This window comes from Carya illinoinensis, chromosome 5 (assembly GCF_018687715.1).
Source record: "Carya illinoinensis cultivar Pawnee chromosome 5, C.illinoinensisPawnee_v1, whole genome shotgun sequence".
NCBI classification, from domain to species: Eukaryota; Viridiplantae; Streptophyta; class Magnoliopsida; order Fagales; family Juglandaceae; genus Carya; species Carya illinoinensis.
In genome coordinates, this window is record NC_056756.1 from 28,411,101 (window position 1) to 28,432,853 (window position 21,753).

The 21,753-nt window shown below is 37.8% G+C and overlaps 1 protein-coding gene across 5 annotated transcripts; it reads right to left on the reverse strand.

Moving 5' to 3' along the window:
* Positions 1-7: 7 nt before the first annotated feature.
* On the reverse strand, positions 8-21,419 carry LOC122310578 (ENHANCER OF AG-4 protein 2-like). 5 transcript variants are annotated; one of them, XR_006242642.1, is made up of 13 exons: positions 20,943-21,419; positions 20,353-20,429; positions 17,817-19,886; positions 17,223-17,736; positions 15,651-15,759; positions 15,424-15,536; positions 15,170-15,357; positions 13,548-14,244; positions 12,977-13,463; positions 12,660-12,740; positions 11,112-11,337; positions 1,312-1,408; positions 8-356 (listed from the first exon to the last, which is right to left on the reverse strand). XR_006242642.1 is itself a non-coding variant. In XM_043124568.1 (11 exons), the coding sequence occupies exons 1-11, from the start codon at positions 21,054-21,056 to the stop codon at positions 11,264-11,266; spliced, it is 4,524 nt and encodes a 1,507-aa protein (XP_042980502.1). In that variant the 5' UTR covers positions 21,057-21,419; the 3' UTR covers positions 10,999-11,263. The 5 variants fall into 5 exon arrangements, 1 of the variants encoding a protein (XP_042980502.1); XR_006242644.1 differs by adding an exon at positions 11,733-11,824 and having other exon boundaries at positions 138-1,408; positions 20,943-21,418; XR_006242641.1 differs by having other exon boundaries at positions 138-1,408.
* Positions 21,420-21,753: the final 334 nt, after the last annotated feature.

Here is a 21,753-nt window from a genome sequence, read left to right on the forward strand (position 1 = left end):
AATCAAATTTAGCCACAAGGAGAAGGCATCCTCAATATTTATCTTGAAAATATACAAAGCGAGTTTATTGACGCGTTACACATCAACACATGATAATCTAAATAAAAGCTTGACGCATCATTTAGTACTCAAAAATGTTTAGTATTTTTAAGGCTACTATTTTTTTTTTTAATCTCATAATAAACAGTGTATTTACATGATATATTGTGAGTAACAACAGAACTCTCTCTGCTAAGAGACTGCAGAAGTTACAAAAGTAGCAGTAAAAGCGTACAAATACCTCAATTGTCTAAAGGTCCGGGGCCAGCTATCTCACTCACAGAGGCATTTGAGAACCACCCAACACCTCCCACTATCTGTAGAAGCACAGGCTTACGAAGCTTACTAAATGAAAAAGGCCATCCAAGAGAAACGTCAGTTTAAAAATGGAAATTCCAAATGCATGCGAACATTTGAAGAAAATTTGATCCATTACCCGCCCAATAGTTGACTTGTACCTTCTTCGGCTTTTTTTCTTTTTTTTTTTTTTTTTTTGGGATCAAGCCGTATCATTTGTCGGTCCTAATTAACAAAGAACACGTGGGGGGACACCAGGATTGCCACATGCAAAGCTATATTTTCTTATTTCGAATAATGAAATTAAAATTCTAAAAAATATATTACTTTTTTTGCCACCCCATTAGACCCAAAATTTATCATAACCCAATGTTATTCCTTTAAAAAAAACTAATAATAAATAAATATTAAAAAAAAAGGGCCAATCTCAACGTAGCACAGAACAGAGGTATTGACCAAAATTTTCCACATTGAACCCCACGGTTGGTATTGCAAAATCAACTAAATTCATTTAATGCAAAGTGTTTCACCGATTATAGAAAACAATAACAAAAACAAAAAAATCAGTCCGTGAAAGATTTATTTGTACGAGACTTGAGGCATGGTAAAGATAATTTCTTTAGAGAAAACACCAGAAGTTAATGGCCCAGTAAAGAATATTTTTGTGAAAGAAGACAGCATAAAAAGAAGTGAATAGCCCAGCAATCAACAACCATTTTTTGTGTAACGTTCTGGGTATAATAATATAGAGCAGGAATTTATCGAACTCAATTGTCAGAAAATATACTCAGCTGAGTGTGACAGAACGAAGCAGATCACATATAAACCACAAAATCAAAAGGCATGGCAAACGAAGGCACCAACCATGATGAGCATAAGAGAACTGGTAGAAGTAGTCTTGCAAAAGAAGTCATGTACTCATATAGCAGATAATTATTAGAATTGTCCTGTCCAAAATCTACGTCAAATATTTACCTCAAAATTTTGCAGTAGTTACACCTGCCATGATGTACAACTTTAATTAGTTGAAGGGTGACCAGACCCAAAAACCCCATAAACTGGTGGGCATAACCTGTAACAATGTGATATTTCGTTACCATGTATTCCGAACTTAACAATGCACTTCAGTGAAAGACAAAAGACAAAGCATAAAACACACCATCATTATCTAATCACAGTATTCCATTATTTTTTATTCAGTGTTCTTTTTACTTTTCATAGACTCCAAGTGGACCATATTTCAAGCATATATCATAGATGCATGAAAATTACAGTCCGTCGGTCATATAGACAACAATCCCCCGCTAAACTCCCATGGACAAACGCTTATAAGGATGAATTAGGATCCTTCACGATATCTAAGTTCCACAACTGTGCCATACATCTTTATCTTAAATCAGATACAAAAATAGAGTTTGCAATTGGTAAATTTAAGGGTACAAGGATGTCTGTATCCAATTCAAATTGAAGCAAAGTTAGATGTGAAAGAGAGGTATGAAACATGGATTAACCAAATAGCAAGATTGTATCAAAATAGCTTCAAGACATTACGCTAAGAGAAGAGAAGAAGATAGGAGAGGAGAGAAGGGAGCACAGCTATACCAACCAAGAAAAAATAGACCAACAAGAAAACTCTCCATCAACAAATTATAATGCTAGGAAATTGAAGCAAAGAGACAACTCTGTCCTTCCATCAAACTCTAAGAATTACTGATGATTTTAATCCCCTCAGGATCTTCATCCAAATTATAACTGTGGCCATGAAATGCCAGACCAAAAATATGGTAAATACAGCCGAAGACACAGTTCTAAGCTTCTATTCAACTGTTACAATTACAACATTCCAACTCCTTTAAAAATCCCCATAAAGATTAACCAACCACACAAAAATTTAAAAAAACAAACACAAGCACATGTAACATAAGGAACAGCTTTAAAACTTCTATTTAATACTAGAACCACAGTTTCAATCCATTTCAAGATCTTGCTCCAGATGATAATCGTCCCAGTAGATGCAATCCTGTAGCTCTGGGTTTAAATTCTTTTTATAAATGTCACCACCCTTTATTAGCCACAAAAAAAAATTTGTCGCTCAAGGTGCACCTAAGTGCAATGAAAGGCATCATGAAGTCCAGGGTGCAAAGCACAAATGTCTACCTGATGTTCACTTTTCTCAAATAACATGTATCAACATTTCCAAAAGAAAAATTCATAATATAAGTTAACAAGAGAGAGAGAGAGAGAGAGAGAGAGAGAGGAAAAAAAAAGCAATCAAAATGGTCAACACAGGTAACTGAAGCTGAAGGGAGTGGCTGATCTTAGCCTGATGCTCAAGTGGTTAGAAAGCTTCACCATTGCACAAGATGGTGGGTCCATATCCTAATTAAATTTAATAAATTTCTAGATAATAATTTTTTTTTAATGTCGAGAATCCCAGAAACAGTGCAAATGCAACAAGCTTTTAAACCAATGAAACCCCGGATGTGTATAATGCATGCACACCACACAGATCAGTTAAATCATCGGCTTCGCTCCCTTAGAAATTGTTTACACACAAGGGTTTGAACCTTAGACATGGGGGACCAAACCCCCAAGAACAAGGCCCTTAAAACTTGAGCCAACCCCTAGGGGTTATTTCCTTAATTATAATCACCATCAAATGGCAAGGCAATCATCTAGTTATATGGCATTTAAATATAACAATATCAACTATCGTCTTCTTCTTAGAAAATATATTTGTGTATGCAATACACAAGATAAAAACCAACCAAGAAAGCAATATCAAAATAAAACACATCTTGCTACATGGTATACCAGAAAATAAAATATCAAAAAGCAGTAAAATAGCAAGTAAAACAATCCCCAGGGATACTATCCTCACCCCTATTGTGGAAAATAAGAAAAAGCACATTTCGGGGCAGGGCACTTCACCAGAAGGAATGTGCTTTAACTGCAGTTTAACTGTGCCGTTAAGATAGCCCTTTTCTTGGCACTTTGTGCTCTAAGAGTGCTGTTTTTAACGCTTGATAAGGTTAAATTTGCAAAATACCTTGCATTTCATATATGTAGCCCAAAACAGAGGAATATGGGATTTCCAACACTACTTAAGCCCATTGAAAATGTTCTAAACCATCCTTCAGAATTTATGGAAATCCTTTTGCTTGCTTCTGATCTCCTAGGTGCTATCCTAGACATAAACTTCCCAATAAATTTGAACAGGATGGATCTGATAACCTGTCTATGAATGCTTGTATGCTTGCTATGTTCTAAAAACTTTGCAGCTCAAAGGCATGAGATTTAGGATAACATGTTCATACTTTGTAGGCTTATTTATTTTTTGAGAAGTACTAAGACTTCATCGAAAGGGCCAAAAGGTGCAACCGAGTGCACAGAATAAGGACAACAAATTCACCTAAACAGATACAAGAAAATCAGAAAAATTAAGGCCATTAAAATCTATGTAAGCTGCCCAAAAGAAGAGAATGTTGAAGAAAGTTTTAAGCTTTTCAAAAGTCCATTCACGATCTTCAACTTCTATTGTTCCTTTCCCTCTAAATACACCATAGGAGACAAGTAGGAACCATTTTCGACACCGCTGCAATTTATGGGATGCCACCTAACCCTGTCCAAGAGTACCAAAGATCCATATTCTTCTAGGCATGATCTAAGCTCCACAGAGCACTAGCAATCTCACAATGGAAATGATGATCCATGGACTCCCCACTCCACTTATATATGTAGCACAAATCAATCGCTACAATGTGTCCTTTTGTCCAACGGAGAGAATCTTGCATTGAGAGGCTGTCCAAGCAAAAAAGGCAACACTTGTGGGAACCTTAGTCTGGAGGAAAGCAATTGTTTTCATGATAATGCATTATAGAAAGACCAGGCATTAAACATCCCTCTCTTGGCAGGAGCACAGTGAAGCTGGTCAACTCCTCTCTCAAGCTACAGGAATATAGCAGATTAAAGACTGGGAGTAAGGTATCCATCTCCCAATCACAGGCCCCTCTGATTAAGTTAATATTCCATTGAGCAAAAGCACTCAATATATCTGGTCCACAGAAGCATCCCTACAGCGTGCAATGGTGTACACATCACAAAGTTTCCTTTAGAGCCATATCTCATCACCACAAATCATACCAAAATTTAATCTTGGCACCATCTCCCACCACAAATCTAGTGTGACAAGAACTTCCCTCCACCACTTCCTTGTGAATTTCCATGCCCCACGATCTCAAGACCCTCCATCTTCATGAGAGAGCATCCACCCCACACACTACCATACAATAACTTCCACCTTTCCACAGCAAAGTGTCTTAGCCATTTTCCTGGTAGGGTGCAATTAAACACCAAAAAGACTCCAACTCCCAACCCTCCTGTGGGAACCGGTGTGAATCTTAATCCAACCAAAAAGATGAAACTTGGCTACTTTCCCATTACCACGCCACAAGAAATCCCACCAAAGCTTCTCTACGTGATTTGCCAAGCTCAGTGGGATAGGGAACAATGACAAATAATAACTGGATAGAGCAAATACAGTCCTTTTGATCAAGGTAAGCAGGCCACCTTTCAACAGGTAAGAGCCACATCCATCCATTTATCCAATCTATGCTTCATCTTCAACAGCATGTCATCTTAACTTTTTCTGGCTTTATATGGTGCCCCAAAGTTGGTCCCAAGTATTTCATAGGTAAGGCTGCCACTCTACACCAAAGAATGTTGGCCAAACTGCCTATATTTGCAATGTCCTATAGGAAACAATATACATTTGGCTAGATTAGTCTTCAAAATTGAAACAACTTCAAAAGGAAGGAAAAAACATTGTAAGCGGCAAAAATGCCTCACAGAAAATCAAATTACCATCCACATCAAAGAGGTGTCAAACTTACACCCATTAGGGCTCCCATAGCTCAACAAGAAACTTGACAGCAAACCACAACCCACAGCAGCTGCCAATATTCTGCTCAGGGACTCCATGATAACTATAAACAATAGCAGAGATAAAGGGTCCCTCTGCCTCAAAGCCATGGGCTACTAAAAAAACTGAAGGGGTGACCCATTCACAAGCACAAAAAAGAAACGCAATGGAGAGATGCAATGCACTATCCATCCAACCCATTTTTCTCCAAAACCACATCTCCATAATAGGAATAACAAAAAGGCCCAATTGATGTGATCGAATGCCTTTTCTAGGTCCACCTTATGAAGCACTCCCAATACCAAAAATGGAAGTCTACCGTCAAGGCACTCACTAGCGATGACTGGGTCAAGGATCTGTCTCTCCCTAATAAAGACAAATTTTGTATGAATTATAACCTTTCCCAGCACTATATTTATTAGATCAACTAGAACTTTGAAGATAAGCTTGTAAACAACTCCAACAAGACTAATAGGCTGAAAATCCTTGATTTTCACAGCCCCAACTTTCTTCAAGATGAGGGTTGTGAAGGTGGCATTGAGGATTTTTTTCAGAGTTCCCTTGCTTGTAGATCTCCCCAAAGACATTAATCAAGCCAACTTCCTCCCAGCAGGTCTGAAAAAGGGCTAAAGAGAACCCATCTTGACCTGGAGCCTTGTTGAGATATCAACACCTCAAGGACCTCAGTCTCCTCGAACTCCCTTTCCATCCACTTGGCCTCCTCCACAGCTATAGAATCAAAATTTGATACCATCCCAGTGTTGTTTAAAGTGTCAGGTGCACTTAAGCGCATAAACCACCTAGAGCCTAGGCGCAAAGTGCACGCCTAAGCGAAGTAAAGTGCACATTTTCTTAATGATAAAATACAATAAAAAAAAGGTTTTAAAGAGGCAATATAATAATATATTTACCATATTCACTCCTTTATTAGAGTATTATGCAACATGATAACAAAGTGATCACCTAATTATATAAAATTCAAACATAAAAATTTATATACTCTTCATGACTCTCTTGTATCATTCTCTATCTCCTAATGTGTAATAGTTGTACTCTTATGTATGCTCCTTGTGTATTTGGGCAATGCCTGTTTACTAGTTTCAATAAAATTTTATTTTCTTATAAATGTGTATATATATATATAGTTCAATTGTGACATAAAAAATATACACAACCATGATATTTGATAGCCATGGTCAAAATATAAGAATATAGTTGGAAAAAAAATCGAATTACATCCAAAAGGCAATGCCCAAGAGAACACAAAAAATGTTGGCGTATAATAAAAAATACTCAATACAATGCAATCCTAGAGTGTAAAATCATCCAGTTTATTTCATTAAACCATGTGCATATGTTTATTACTTTTGGATAGGTTTTACTAGTACGATTTAGATAGGTTTTATCTCTTGTATATCTTCTCGTGTACTTGGGCTATGCCTATTCTTATTAATATTACTGTTTACTTATCAAAAAAAAATATGTTTATTGCTTTTGGTGCCTCGCTATAGAGTCACATGCTTAAGAACTGAAAGAACATATTATTTCTTGCTAACCGGCTTAGCCCAGTTCTAGAAGCCACAAAATGCATTTATTCAGGGGAGACAAATTCTTGACTTGGTTCTTATTGCCAACGAATGCATAGATTATCGGTTGCGGGAAGGTGTGCCAGGTATTCTAAGGAAAAGGCTTATGACCATGTGAACTGGGATTTTCTCTTTTACTTGTTGGGGAGGTGTGGATTTCCTAGATTCGACATTGTGTCTCTACCACACACTTTTCAATGTTAGTAAATGGTACTCCAACTGGTTTTTTTAACAGCTCACATGGTTTGAGACAAGGCAACCCTCTGTCTCCACTTCTATTTGTTATTGTTATGGAAGCACTTGGGCAGTTGGTGAAGGCGGCTGTTGGAGGAGGGTTCATGTCTGGTTTCTCGGTGGGTAATGGCTCTAATGGATCTATTTCGCTCTCACACCTCTTATTTGTAGATGACACTCTTCTCTTGTGTGAAGCGGATCATGGGCAAATTCAAGTGCTGCGTGCAATGTTGTTATGGTTTGCAGCAGCGTCGAGGCTTAAGGTGAACCTTGAAAAATAGCTATTTGGGACCGGGTTGTGGAAAAAATAGAGAAAAGGCTTGCTGGTTGGAAACGGTTGTATTTATCGAAAGGGGGGAGACTCACTTTGATTAGGAGTACTTTAACTAATCTTCCCACCTATTTTCTTTCTCCAATTCCATTGCCTCCAGGGGTGGCGAATAGGATTGAAAAATTATATCGAACTTTCTTGTGGGGAGGAATAGGGGAGGAAACGAAATTTCCCCTTGTTAATTGGAGCAAAGTTTGTTCCCCAATACCTTATGGGGGCTTGGGTGTTTGCAATTTGAGGACTTTCAATAAAGCTTTGTTGGGAAAATGGTTATGGAGGTATCATTTAGAGGAAGACTCGCTATGGAAGGAGATTATTAATGCTAGATATGGAAGTGCCTGGGGGGGTTGGTGTTCTAATGTAGTGAGGGTGGGATATGGGGGTCTTTGGAAATTTATTCAGAAGGGATGGCAGAGTTTCGAGGATCAAATCCGGTTTGTGGTGGGTGAGGGGACATGAGTCAAGTTTTGGCATGATGTTTGGTGCGGTGATTGCGCTCTTCACAGGCATTTCCAGCTTTGTATCGTATTGCAACTAACTGTGAGGCTTTAGTGGCAAAGATGCGGGTTTTTTCCCATGGCTCTTACTAGTGGAATGTTCTCTTCAATGAGGACATTCGTGACTGGGAACACTACGCTGCAGGAAGATACGATACAGTAGAGGGCCAATGGTAGCAAGAAATGTATAGTTAGAGGTTACTATACTCCCTGGGGAACACTAAGCCGCAAGAGGATGCGATATAGTAGAGGGCCAATGGTAGCAAGAAATGTATAGTTAGAGGATACTACAAGATCTAGAAAGCAAGACCAAGTTTCATTCCCTTAGAAGAGGATTTGGAGGTCTCGTGTGCCTTTCAAGGTAGCTTTCTTTGTATGGACTGCTGCTCTTAGGAAGATTTTGACCATGGACAATCTAAAAAAAAGGGGACTCATTGTCATGGATTGGTGCTATTTGTGTAAAAAGAAGAGAGAATCCGTGGATCATCTACTCTTGCATTGTTTGGTGACAAGGGGGCTATGGAATGAGATTTTCAAAAGGGTGGATGTTGCCTAGGTGACGCCATTGAGAGTAGTGGATTTATTGGCCTGCTGGAAGGAAATTCAAGGCTGTACTCAAGTGGCAAAAGTGTGGAAGATGATCCCGTTGTGTATCATGTGGTGTACTTGGTTGGAACGAAATGAGCGATGCTTTGAAGATAGGGAACGCACTATGGCAGAATTTCAGAACTTTTTTATGCACACTTTAATGCTTTGGTTTTCAGCCATTGTACTTTATGGAAACAATGTTCATGACTTTTTGTCTTTAATTTAGAATGTATTTAGGTGTTCTTCTGTATACTTCCTGTGTACATGGGCTATGCCTATTTCATTCATATCAATATAATTTACTTCTTACGTATCCAAAAAAAAAAAAAAGAACTGAAAGAAATTCTTTTTTTCATTAGTATGTAACAAAGCGTGCTTTTTTAGCTTAAAGCTCACAGCTAAAAGTGCAAAAAACACGCTTAAATTGCGATGTTCAAAATGCACTTCACTTCTATTAAGTGAAGCGCTTAACCCTTGATGCTTTGCGCTTAAACGCACTTTTAACAACACTGTTCCATTCACCTTGAGCTGCCAACTAAATTGCTTGGAATAAAGGTGGAGACTTTCTCATCTCATCTCAAAACTTTTCATAATTTCCTTCCCAAACATCAATTAAACACAAAACACTTCAATTTCAAATCTTCAACTTTTTCATCTAATCATTACTTAATCATTACAACTTTCCCAAACTTCCGAACAAAATAAAATAAAACAAATACAACTTTTTCAAATTTCAAAACAAAAATAATATTAAAAATTGTATTCAAATAATTTTTTAACTTTATAATATTTTTATTCAACTTTTTCTCTCTCCTTTCCCAAAACCCAATAAAACATCTTAACTCAAACCATTCACTACTATTCACAGAATTCTTATCTCATCTCATTACCCATGCATGCCATAACCCTCTCCATCTCATTTATAATCAGAGTTTTCAAAACTCCACTTTTTCATAACTGTGTATTTCCTACAAACGAAAGGATGGGAAGTAAAAGCAAGAGGGAAAATCTCTTAAAGTAACAGGTTTTGTGCTACCTATCAAAAACAAAGAAGCAGGTTGTACTGATGAGTTATTTCCCAGCTAAAATGTTAAAGGAAAAAGTATAATTTTATCCAAAATCTAAGGAAAATACTTATAGATGTCAAAAGTATAATGAAAAAAACAAGGATCAATGCATTGCAAGAAAGATGAATCGGCAAGCTATGACAATGCAGTGCACAGTCAATTAAACAGTAACAGAGGAAAAGAGAAGAAAGACACAGAAAATCACCCAAGGTCATGCATACCTCCAACAACCAAATTACTCAATACCAATTAGTCAACTCTAATTTCCTCAATTTCCTATGATATGTATGCACACAATTTAACTTAACCTTGTCCCAATTGGATTAACTCCTATTTGATGACTAGACTCAGTGAAAAGCCCACATAAAAACCTATGAACTAAACAAGACTCGAATAACACTTAAGTAAAGACCATAACCCCCACTCATGTAACACATTTCTATCTGTGAAGGCTGGAATGATACCACAATCCTCTCACAACAACATTCATGACAGAGGCCCCACCTAAAAAAGTCTTGCTTAACTTCTTGAACTAACAGCGGCCTCAACACAACTTTAAACATGAAAGAAGACAAGTTAAGCAGGCCTGGTCAGGCAGAACAAGCATAATCCTGCTTACAAACCTGCTGGTGCAAGATAGGGACAAGAACTTCAAATATAAATGAGCAATACCACACCTTCTAAGCATTAAAGATTAGAAATTATACAATAGAAATTCAGCAATTGATTGCTTGTAGAGGAACTGCAGCCAGGGAAAACCTGCCGCTGGCCTTTGTAGCCAACAAATGCCCACCCCACTTTAAAAGAGAGGGAGAATAGGAGTCCACAATTTAATGGGAGGGAAGAATTTTGGGATTCTATAGGGTTACAGCTCTCATGCAACCCACCATTACCGGTTAGAAAATGCAAACCCACAAATGGATATGTGTGTGTCCGAGTCATGTTCAACTTATAGTTTGTTGAACTTTTTGCTGATATTATGAATCAAAAAAAACATTTTGCTAATGTTTTTTAACAAGCGTAGCTTTTTGCTAATGTTTTTTGACAAGTGTAGCTTTTTGCTAATGTCACACCACAAAAACTTTTGGAGCTTAACTTCATATCCATATGAGCTTAACTTTAGATGTTATCTAAATCAAACCTTTATTTAAAATACGAGACAAAGATTTGAACATTTTTTTTTTTTTATAAGACAGATTTGAACATTTACTGCTGACATAGTGTTCAATCTCAAATCATCTCATTGTTTTGCAAGTATGGAGGAGGGAGACCATGTAATCCAACAGCAGGTGTAACTCCCCCGCCCCCCCAAAAAAAAAAAAAAAGAAAAGAAAAAACATATATCAAGTAGAATGAAGGAACAAGGGTTGAGAACGACACATCCAAACAGAGAAGCATGTCACAAAAGTATGTAATAGATGAACAGATCAGAGAGCAATGCCGAAAATGAAAAATAATTTAAATTCACCGAATCTCAAATTTGGTGTAGAAATTGATTGTTATGTACAAGATACTCAAATAATTACAAGAGTTAGAAACAGATGCACTAACCAAGTCAGAAACATGGGCCTACACTTGGAAGCAAATGTTCTCGGGATACATTTGTCAGGAAAAATTACAATATACAGAGTCCTGCCAAGAGCCTCCACTAGTTCTAAACACTGCCATCAAGTGGTAGATGGATTTTGTCCTGAGACTGAATCTTACTCTGAGGAACTATGTAATTGACCATTGCAACTTGTGGTGCCACCAAAAGAAGAGAAGACAAATTGATCACCTGAGAGGGGAAGAAAGAGAATCCCAGTTAAATTAGCTCAATGAAGGGCACCACTTTCAAGAAAAAATAAAAATAAAAATAATAGAAGGTTTCTATAAGCCATGTTGAATTCACTGGACTGGAATCAAGTATAGGAATTTACAAAGTGATCAGTCCTAAATGTTTTTGGTTAACTGTTAAAACAGAAAATTATGAGAATAACTGACTAAGGTCATCTATGTTTATTTAAAATATGACAAGGATTTCCCGGTAATGTAATTTTAAAAGAGAAAAAAAAAAATTAATATAAAGAGAGATTTGTCACGTCACACTGCATACGGGTGACCTTCCACTTTATTTAGAGCAATAAACCATTTTGGCTTAATTAAAACAGCTGCAAAGAACCAAGAACTTACTGCTGTTCTCACTTGAGGCTATCAAGCTGGCCTCCAGCAATTAAGAGCAGAAATGTCAGGTCTACATGGAAACATCTGGGAAACGCCAGGACCTGGTGCCAATGAAATCCTAAATATTTTTCTTTTTCTTTTTTTTTTTGATAAGTAAGAAGATACTTTATTGATATAGAAATAGGCATAGCCCAAGTACACAGAAAGTATACATGTGATTACACCTACTTAGGAACAATTTTGTCTGCGATAGAAACTAATTTCTAATTAGCAAGCTAGCAGGGATACCAAGACAGGATACAGGAAAGTTATCCATATGTGGTATGCAATTCAAGCAACGAAGTGCATGACTCTTGATCTATTCAACAATACAAAAACACTATGACCGTGCAAAATCTTTCCCAATTCAAAAAAGAAAAAAAGAAAAAGAAAAAAAAAAAAAAAAAAAGAAGGAACACAAAGAATGAAAGCTGAAATCGAAAGTCAAACTCGACAGCTTTCCTCCCTTTATCTTCCTCTCTCTCATCGAATATTCTTTTGAGACTAACAATATTCTTACCGTGACAGAAGCGAATTAAGTTCCCTTTTTGTTCATTATGTCCTTTTATTTTTTGTTTTGGAGGAGGGCAGCAGCACAATCTTCATACTGTTACAAGATTCTTAATAAATAGATTTTTTAACTTTATCCTTAATAAATATTACAAGAAGATCAACATGTTTGGACCAGAATCCAAACCTATAATAGATGATTTCAAATGGTTGACACATAAAATATACATGCACCATGCACTTACGGCATAACAATAAATCTCCTGTGCCTGTCCATAGGACACAGTACAACCCAAAATCAAGCCATGCCCATGCATTTTTTTATGGTTCACAAGTTAGCTTCCAAAGAAACAAATGGACAGCATTTTCATAGAAATAGAAAGTCACCTGATATTGGAGCCCCAGCTGGTAGATTATTAGGTGCTGAACGCTGAAAACCAATATTATTTGCCTGCGGCCGAAAATAACCTGCAATGGGAATGTGCTTTAAAACCATTATACTCTTTTGTAAATATGTTTATCTCTCACATCAGAAATAAAGCATGTACATACTCAAATAGCACACAGAACAAGAACGTGTGAAATAGGTATAAAATTACTAATTTGTTTTCAAGGTTTAGAGAAAGTCTTTTCAATTTGAAATGTGAAGTTTGCATATGATAGGACTATAAACACAAACTTCAGAAGAAAATAAGCATGAGTACCTTCCTGGCCAAAGGTAGGTCCCAAATGAGCTCTCTCTCCATTCATCCAGCCACCATGCTGATGTTCAGTTTTGAAATCCCCCGAGGGCATCCTCCATTGTTCATCAGCAACAAATCGCCTCTGGCCATCTGGAAGGGAGGGCAAGGAATACAGATGGTGATATGAATGCTGAGCATGTTGCTGAATCGTTGGTTTTGTATAAGAAAAATGACTGGGTTGGTTGTGAGGTGGGGCAGGGTGTATGGGTCTTTGGGTAAAAGAGGTATCACCCTGTTGAAATTGTTGGTTGGTTTGAGAAATTTGTGGATTTAAATACATATCATTGTGTCCATATTCTAATTGCCTTGAAGAATTAAATCCAGATGGTTCGCGAGAATTGGAGACTCCTGTTGAAGTAAAACACGATGACTGCTGTGGAAACATTTCACTTCTCTGTGTATTATCAATATGACCCCCATGGCCAGCCAATTGAACAAGTTGGTTGCCCTGTATACAGTAAAAAGAATTTGATAAGATAGACAAACAAATATAACCAAGAGAATGGAAGAAAATGATGAGCAAAAGTCTTACACTAGAAGTGCTGCAGTATTCATGAGGTACAGGTGGTTGATATGCCAACTGTGGAGAAGACTGTATTGATGATTGGGGCGGTAAAAAGGGTTGGGAGAGTAATGAAGGCTGGGCTGGTAAAGAAGATTGAGCAACCAACAATGGTGGAGCACCAGAGTGTGATAGAGGAGGAGGGGGAGGAGGAGGAGGAGGAGGAGGTAACTGTGACTGAAGAGGTGCTGGCTGTGATGGGGGAGGCGGTGGAGGTGGGGGTGATGGAGACAATGGGGGGGGTGGTGGCGGTGGTGAAGGAGGCAAAGGTGGTGGTGGAGGAGGAGAATCAAGAGGCAATGGTGGAGAGCCCTCCGGTAGTGGGGGCAGCTCGGTGGAATTACCACAAGAAAATTCCAAAGTCCCATTCGAGCTCTGTACTTGTGAATCCATTTTAAGAGATCCATTTATGAATGAGGGCCTTTCGTCCTTCAGGTGTCCTGAAACGTCTTCCATTTCAAGTTCACCATCGACGTCCTCCAAGATGCAATGGCGCCTGTCATTTGGAGGAATTGCATGTGTTTCTGAATCTTCCAATGCATGTGCTGCATCGGCATCCACTACTAGTGCATCACCAGCTTCCTTAACTGAACTGCTTGGAAAATCGTCTTCCTCATCTTCAAATACATGGGAAGATAATAAACCAGGCAGCTGAAATGTAGCATTACTGATACAACAACCAAGAGAAAACAAAATGTTATTAGGAAGGCCAACGCCAACACATAAGCACATGTGGGTAGGTTTCCTTAACCGCTCTATGTACGATTATAACAAGTTTAGTTTGGATATGGTTAAAAATGATAAAAGATTCAAGATAGCAAGATATGGTTAAAAATGATAGAAGTCAATTATCATGAAATTCAATAAATATCTAGATAGGTGACTCTCTTGTATACACATTGTCTACCGGGATGTGTGTTTTGCATTTTTTAATGAAGTTCTATTACTTATAAAAAACAATGAAATTCCATAAATCTTCAATGTGTTTGCCTGCATCATTTCTCATGTTGAACCGCTATTGTAGGCTCACATTTAGATCCATCAGTTTCACCACTAGATAAACATGTCAACAATGCCACAAAATGTTATTTATCAAAATAAGTGCAGAATGTTATTTATCTAAACTAACTTCACAGCACTCTATAAGTCAAAATAACAAACCAAGATGCGGAACAGAAGACAAGTCATATTTATCTATTACTTACCATCTTATTACTTACTTTTTTTCGGAGGGATGAAAGACAGATTCCAAGGAATTAAATTTGGCAATTGGTACCAGTATGTTTATACAAATATTTATAATATTTTTTTTTTATCGGTAAAACTATTTCTTTCGTTATATATAGAACTACTAATTATTTCAGAGATGATATATCTAAATTGTTATTTTTCTTCATTGGATTTGGAAGGTAATATGGTATCAGAACTGTTCTCCATGTCCATGGTAGACGACATAGTCTTGCAGCAATAACTGACAAATCTTGTCAAACAATGTGCAATCATTATTCAAAGACTAATAATCATACAATCGACAAGAAATGAGAAGGAGAGTGAGAGTTCATAAAATGATGAAAATCAAATATATTACACACCTGCCATATTCATCAACCAGCATGCCTTCCATTTCTCTTAATGGATCATCTACAGCTCGCTCTGCTCGTGATGGACGTCTCAGCGAAAGACCCACGGACGTATCATCGTTTGAAACCCCAATGTCATCCATGTAAGGCCGAAGAATAGATTCAGGTAAGATTTTCCTCTCAAGCCACAACCGCAAAACCTAATAGAGAATATAGCTTCATTAAACTTGAAAGCGACATGAGGGTTCAGATAAATGCAAATTTACCTTGAGACACTGACGACGATTTTCACGGGCAACAGCTCCAGGTGGAGCAGCAGAACCAAGAAGACGTGGCAATGCGGCTTGAACTGCAGGAATGTATGAAGCACCAGCAATGCCTGCACATTATTTACAATCTTAGCTAAACAATCTTGTTTTGAAACAATGATTCACTCACTAACAATTGAGAGAGAATAATCATGGAAAAGAGGACCTTTCTAAAGAATATGTACCTTTCTGACTATGCGAGCATTGGGTAATGGAATCTACAAGAAAGAACAGGTCAACTTTACGATGAAAACTGGCCTCAGTTTCCAGCTTCCGTATCAGAAGTTCCACTACCTGCAAATAATGTTAAATTCAAACTTTCAAGTCTTGCCTAAAAGCACAGCACCTCTTCCAGTCAATGTTATCACCTATCATTCTCTTGGATAATTAACCTAGCGACCTACATAGAACCAATTAAAAGGCCTTATGTGGGGACTCACAAAATCCTGTCATTAAGACCAACACATTCTAAACATAAATGGGTTCTTATTTTCTGTCACTCCAGCATGCCATTCATTGATTAAAAGGAAAAAGATAAGTACAGATCAAATAAGGTGGCAAAAACCCCTGAACAACAACCATGCACTATAAGATCCAATAACATAAACCCTAGTGCTGTTATTTTTTTTATTGGTATCATCCCTAACGCTGTTATATTGATACCTAATTATATTATGTTCAAAAAATAAATTTTTTCCTAAATAATATTGGTAAAAAAGAATATATTCTCCACAGGTAGCATCATGGTCAAGAAAAAAGCTCAGACAAAACAAATAAAGTAAAATAACAAAACATCTCACTTGAAAGTGACCCTAAGCAATTAATAGGCTACAACTTCGCCTAGATGGCACCAACTCTGAATAATCTCCAGAACATTTGCCTATCATATTTTACAAAGTTCGTGCATAAAAACAAGGCCACTGCTTGCTCCTTATATCATCAAAATTAAAACAAGGATAGCAAGCAGCACAGCCTACATATCTTAACAGTACAGGTTGCAAAAACCCTAAGAGTGAGCTTTTTTCTTATTCTTATTTTTCTTCTCCCTTGTTTTGTCCATTTGCTTTAGGATTTTGAAATGTTAGATCTCTACCAACCCCATATAATTGCTGTTTGAGCCGAAGCCCAAATGTCAAAAGACTAGGAAGACACAGGTGCATCACCCAGTTAAAGAAGCATATTAGAGTCTGTAAGCAGTAGCCGAAAAAAAAAACAACTGAACATAATTAAAATTACCAGAATAAGCAGTGGCAGGCAAAACCAAAACTAAAGATTCCCCATATATGCATTATAAGTCAGAAAAAAATATAGATAGAATATAGAAACTACAGTTAAGGCGCATAGTACAGTGACTTGTTTGAACTAAGGAAGTCAGGTTTTTTAATTTCATATTAGTTTAGCCACATCCAAGCAATAACAACCATGGAATACATGTTTAACAAGTGACCCATAAGAGAACTTGAATTCAGAAATGGCACCTTCAAATTCAAATCAAACTTTGCCCACATTATAAAAATGCCACGTTAGTAAAAAAAAACATATTGACTCTAGCTGCTTGAACCTACATCTCATCAAGAAGAATTGTGAAAATGGTGACATTGCCTAAAAAAGTGCAATGAATGCAAGTTCAAGAAATTTTTTACTTAATATACAATCCAGATCAATAAACACCTTTTAGCATGATCCAAATAAAAAAAGATAAAAAAAAAAATAAGCATACTTCTTTTTTTTTATAACTAGCATACTATATAACCTACCTCGTTAGCAATTCCATACTTTGCACAATCAATTGCAAGACGAGTAGCACGTCCAATACTTTCCTTGGTCCTGGACAAAGTCTCTATCATCCCTTCAAAGGCATCACGAGCCACAGCTGCTTCAGTACCACCACTCAGAGAGCCTCCAGCAGTCCTGTGCCCTGAACTAACTCTTCTTTCCTCAATTTCTTCAACATCAAGTTGATTTCGCAATGGAGATTGGTGACCATGATTTAATGGAGAAGCCACATTTGTGCGATAATGTAATCCTTGCAAATCTGCCTGCAGCACATTGCTAGTACCAGTCAAAAGATACTGCACTGTGGGTGGACTGGGGCTCCTTCCCGGGACATCAGGTGCAGATACAAAAGAACTGAAAATTCCAAGAGAGAAGTTCTGAGTGTGAGCTTGTCTCCTTTTTGCCTGTGCTGCAGCAATAAGATGCTTCATGGATGATTCTGGAGTTTTAGAATCAGCCAGAGAACTACTTTTATCTTCCCTACTAGCTTCCATTCTGAAATTAGGAAAAAAAATATAAGCAATAAGCAGTTAAATCTGGAAGATGAAGAAAAAAAAAGATAAAAGTGAACAAACCTTTCACTGGGCAAAGAATTATACTCTACTGAAGTATCGATCAAAACAGTAGATTCACCAATCCTTGAGATTGATTTAGGAGGGGCTTTAGATCTTTCTCCTGAAGAAGGTCTGTTTCTTTGAGTTGTTCCTTGATTCTGAGAAGAATTCATGCCATTAGAAACAACACCCAAACCCTTAGCAGATCCGGCATGAACCTTCTTCTGAGTAACAGTACCAGAAACTTTAATCATAGCCTTGGCCACTTTCTGCTGTTCAGCCACTGGTCTGGTCACAGGACCTGAATGAGGAGACTTTCTAGGGGAAATCAACATTGATTTTGCCTCCTTCAATGACAATTGTTCCTTCGATTCCCTTGATGACAACTGCTCAGAGTATAATTTCCTCGGACTACACGAAAGATGAGTAGCAATTTCCTTTTCAGGCATCTTCTCATCAGTTTGACCTTCAGCTGGTGAGAAAGACTCACTTTGCACTTCAGAGGAAAACTCTTTTGAATGGCCATCCTCAAATCCAGTAGAAACTCCGACATGTAGAGCATCTTTAGAACAATCATTCTGTGCTTCACTGCTCCTGGTAGCATCTGAAACATACAAAGATGCTCTAATGTTTCTAGCAGATCCACCATGAACTGGAGTTTTGCGCTCATTATCATCATCGTCATCAAAAAGGCAAACAGCTCTCCGTTTTTTGTGCTGTTGAATTCCTGGAACCTTAATGCTACTAGAACACGATACATCATTCTTCACTGACACAGATTTTCTCTCTGATATATCATCAGCAGGAAGAGTCTCAGAGTCGGACATAGCCTCCATTGCTCGGCGTCGACGCTTTGTTACAGGTAGTGCAGCCTCATCAGCAGAAGCACTGGATCCAAAATTACAACTTTGGCCTCTGGAAGCCAGATTAGTTTCTGCTTTGACACATGATGTTGAGCCTTTGAACTCTGGTGTCTTCAATGCCTTCTTGTCAATAGCATTTGGCCTAGGCGAATCACTCTTAATTCTTCTAGCATGTGCTCCGTGGGCGGAAACATCACCCATATCTTCGCACTTTGACTTTTTGGCAGGATGTAAAACATCAATTGTTCCACGGTTAGGCTTTCCATGTCCATGTTGGGCCCTCTTTTCCTTGCCAGAAGGTTTTTCCAGGGCCTGCTCATCTGGATCAACACCAGAGTCCAGCATTTTATCAGCAACGTTGAAATGCTTTTTTGCTTTTAGCAGATCTTTTGAATTTTTTCCTGCATTGATACCAGAATCTGCTTTAAGCGGGCTTGAAGAAAACTCACGCCTGCTTCTACCAGAGTCAGTTTTTGCCTTAACTCCATCTTTTGATCGCTCAAGTGATTCAGAGGAATCAACAGAATGACCATCACTGTCACCCTTTAATGATGTCAAAGCAGATGTGCTAGTTTTGTTTAGTCCAACTGCACTCCCACATCTCTTCTTTGAAGCACCAATCTTCTTCGACTTGTGACCATTTGTTAATATCTTCTGTGCCTCACCACGTTTCTTGGTGCAAAAGGTATCATCTTCAACATTTTTACCAACAGTCACTTCTTTCTTTAGAGATAAAGAATTATCTGGACTGGCCATCGGTGTTACCACTTCCTTTGGTTTTGCACCATCAGATATTCTATTATTTTTCTGAGGAGACATAATCAGAGACAAATTATCATTTGCCCGACAGGAGACAGATGGCTTTACTTCTTGACTTTCAGCTCCACCTTGTCTCTGTGAGCAGGGGTCCAACTTCGAGCCAGAATCACTTACAGCCTCATTCAGTGATTCTCCTTTGTATGTCATTTTACTAGTCTCAACCTTTAAGTCGACCTCACCCCCATCATCTTCTACCCCATTAGCAGAGGGAGCCTCAGGCCCAACATCTGATCCATCAGTACGATCTCCCAAACCACTTGATTTCTTTTTTTGCAACTCATCAAATGCCACACAGATTTCCTTCACAGCTTGAGCAAAGCACTTAACTGTTTTACCCTGGCACCGGGCTAATAATTTACTCTTAACCTCATTAGTGAAGGTCTGAACATCCGGAGGGGCAACAAAACCTCTGTGAATGGAAAAAAATAGCCAAAGGGCAAAATAAGTTATAGTACCGGTAGTCAACTTAACCAACAAGACAAATAAGAAACTCGCATGCAAAGAGAAATGGATTGGATAACCATCCCATAATACAATAGATAACCTACAATTTCATCTAGAACAAACATAGATTTCTTTTTGAATCTTTTTGCTCTTGCTAACCAGGTGCATCTATTGTATACACTGTGTATTAAGATTATGCCTTACTGACAACTAATAAAATTTTCTTACTCATAAAGAAAAGTGATGTTTGATCGAAATGAGTTTGTAGGTTATGTTCAGTTTACAAGCAATAATATATCAGGGTTAATGTGCCAACCACCATCAAGGTTAAGCCAATCCCTTTGTCGAGTTGACTCAGTATACTAGTGGCTTTAAATGCTTGCATACGTCAGGCACCATTCAAGACATTCATAAATGTTTAGCATACTTACATTTCTCGTGTTCCAAAGAATTCGACAAAATATTTCTTGGGGTCAGGTGACAGTTTCCAGTCTTCAGGTCTGCTAATCTGTGAACACAATCAATAAAATCTACCTCAAATACCGACCAAACCGCTAAATAACCAAACAATGTATGGCATCTGTAAATCCATTAAATAAATATGGACTTATATACATCATACATTCTTGCACATAAACATATATATAAATGCATACATACACAAATAAGTCAATACATATATATATATAAAACACCCTCTAAAGCCTAGATTGCATCAATTTATCAACTATAAATAAAAGGCAAACAACAGCACCAACTGGGTTTCTTCTTTTCGTTAAGAGAAAAGCACCATTACCAAGGACACAGAACCCTATTTCACACAAACTGGCTATAGTCAAACGGATAACACAAACGAATATGATATGAAAATATTAGGGCATATGGTGAAGAACATAGTAATGAATAATCTAGTAAGGTAATAATCCAGAGCCAAAAAAACCCTGACATTCATAGAGCTAGTATTAAGAAAAAAATCAGGATTCAGATATAAAGAAAGCGTGGAAGAAAAAAAAATGAAGACCTTGGCGGGCCAAGCAGGGAAGCCCTTGACCTTTGCGAGGACAAGATCACCCAGACTCAACTGGCTCTTGTCCTTGCCTTTGTTGTTCGCTCCGCGTCTACGCGCCGGAGGCATGGCGCTCGCTGGAACCGCAAAAACCCTAAATTCAAGAGTGTGCCCCCTCACGATCGAATCGAGTTTGTGAGATTTACCCCACTAAGAAAATCTAGTGAAATCCTTAACCAGAAAACCTATAGTCGTACCAACCGGAGGTGCCGCCGGAGGTGAGTGGCACCGGCCCTGGAGGTGCTAGGGCATCGGAAGAATCGTAGACTATTGAATTCCTGAATCAAAGAAACAAAGGCGGAGACGGAGACTGTGGAATCGTAGAGAGAGAGAGAGAGAGAGAGGGAGAGAGAGGGATTGTGGCGGTTGGAGAGAGAGAGTATTGATTTTTGTGAGAGAGGGGGGTGGCTTGAGGTTGGGGTTGGGGACGCAGTTGTAATTTTTGAGATTTCCTTGAGGCATTTAGGTATGTCAAATATTTGAGGGATTTCTCTGCGTTCGGAATTCGGGTGCTTTGGACCAAAGTTTTGAAATCCGTTCTGGAGACCATTCTGGTCGAGGCACTGGAACGAAATATTTCGGTATCGGTACGTTTTGATGTACCGTTTCAGGATTAATTATATATTAGATATAAATATTTATATGTATATATAAACTAATAATTAATAAAATAAATACATATATATATAAGTGTGTGATATGTATATGTGCATATATATAGAAGAATTAAAGATTTATAAAATGAATATATATTGAAAAAAATTAT

Excerpts from the sequence above, each read along its gene's own strand:
- LOC122310578 (XM_043124568.1), bottom strand. The coding sequence starts at position 21,056 with ATGCCTCCGGCGCGTAGACGCGGAGCGAACAACAAAGGCAAGGACAAG. Across the intron at positions 15,760-17,222 it reads AGTATGGAATTGCTAACGAG|GTAGTGGAACTTCTGATACG; the intron begins GTAGGTTATATA and ends CATTATTTGCAG. Across the intron at positions 13,464-13,547 it reads AATACTGCAGCACTTCTAGT|GGCAACCAACTTGTTCAATT; the intron begins GTAAGACTTTTG and ends TACTGTATACAG.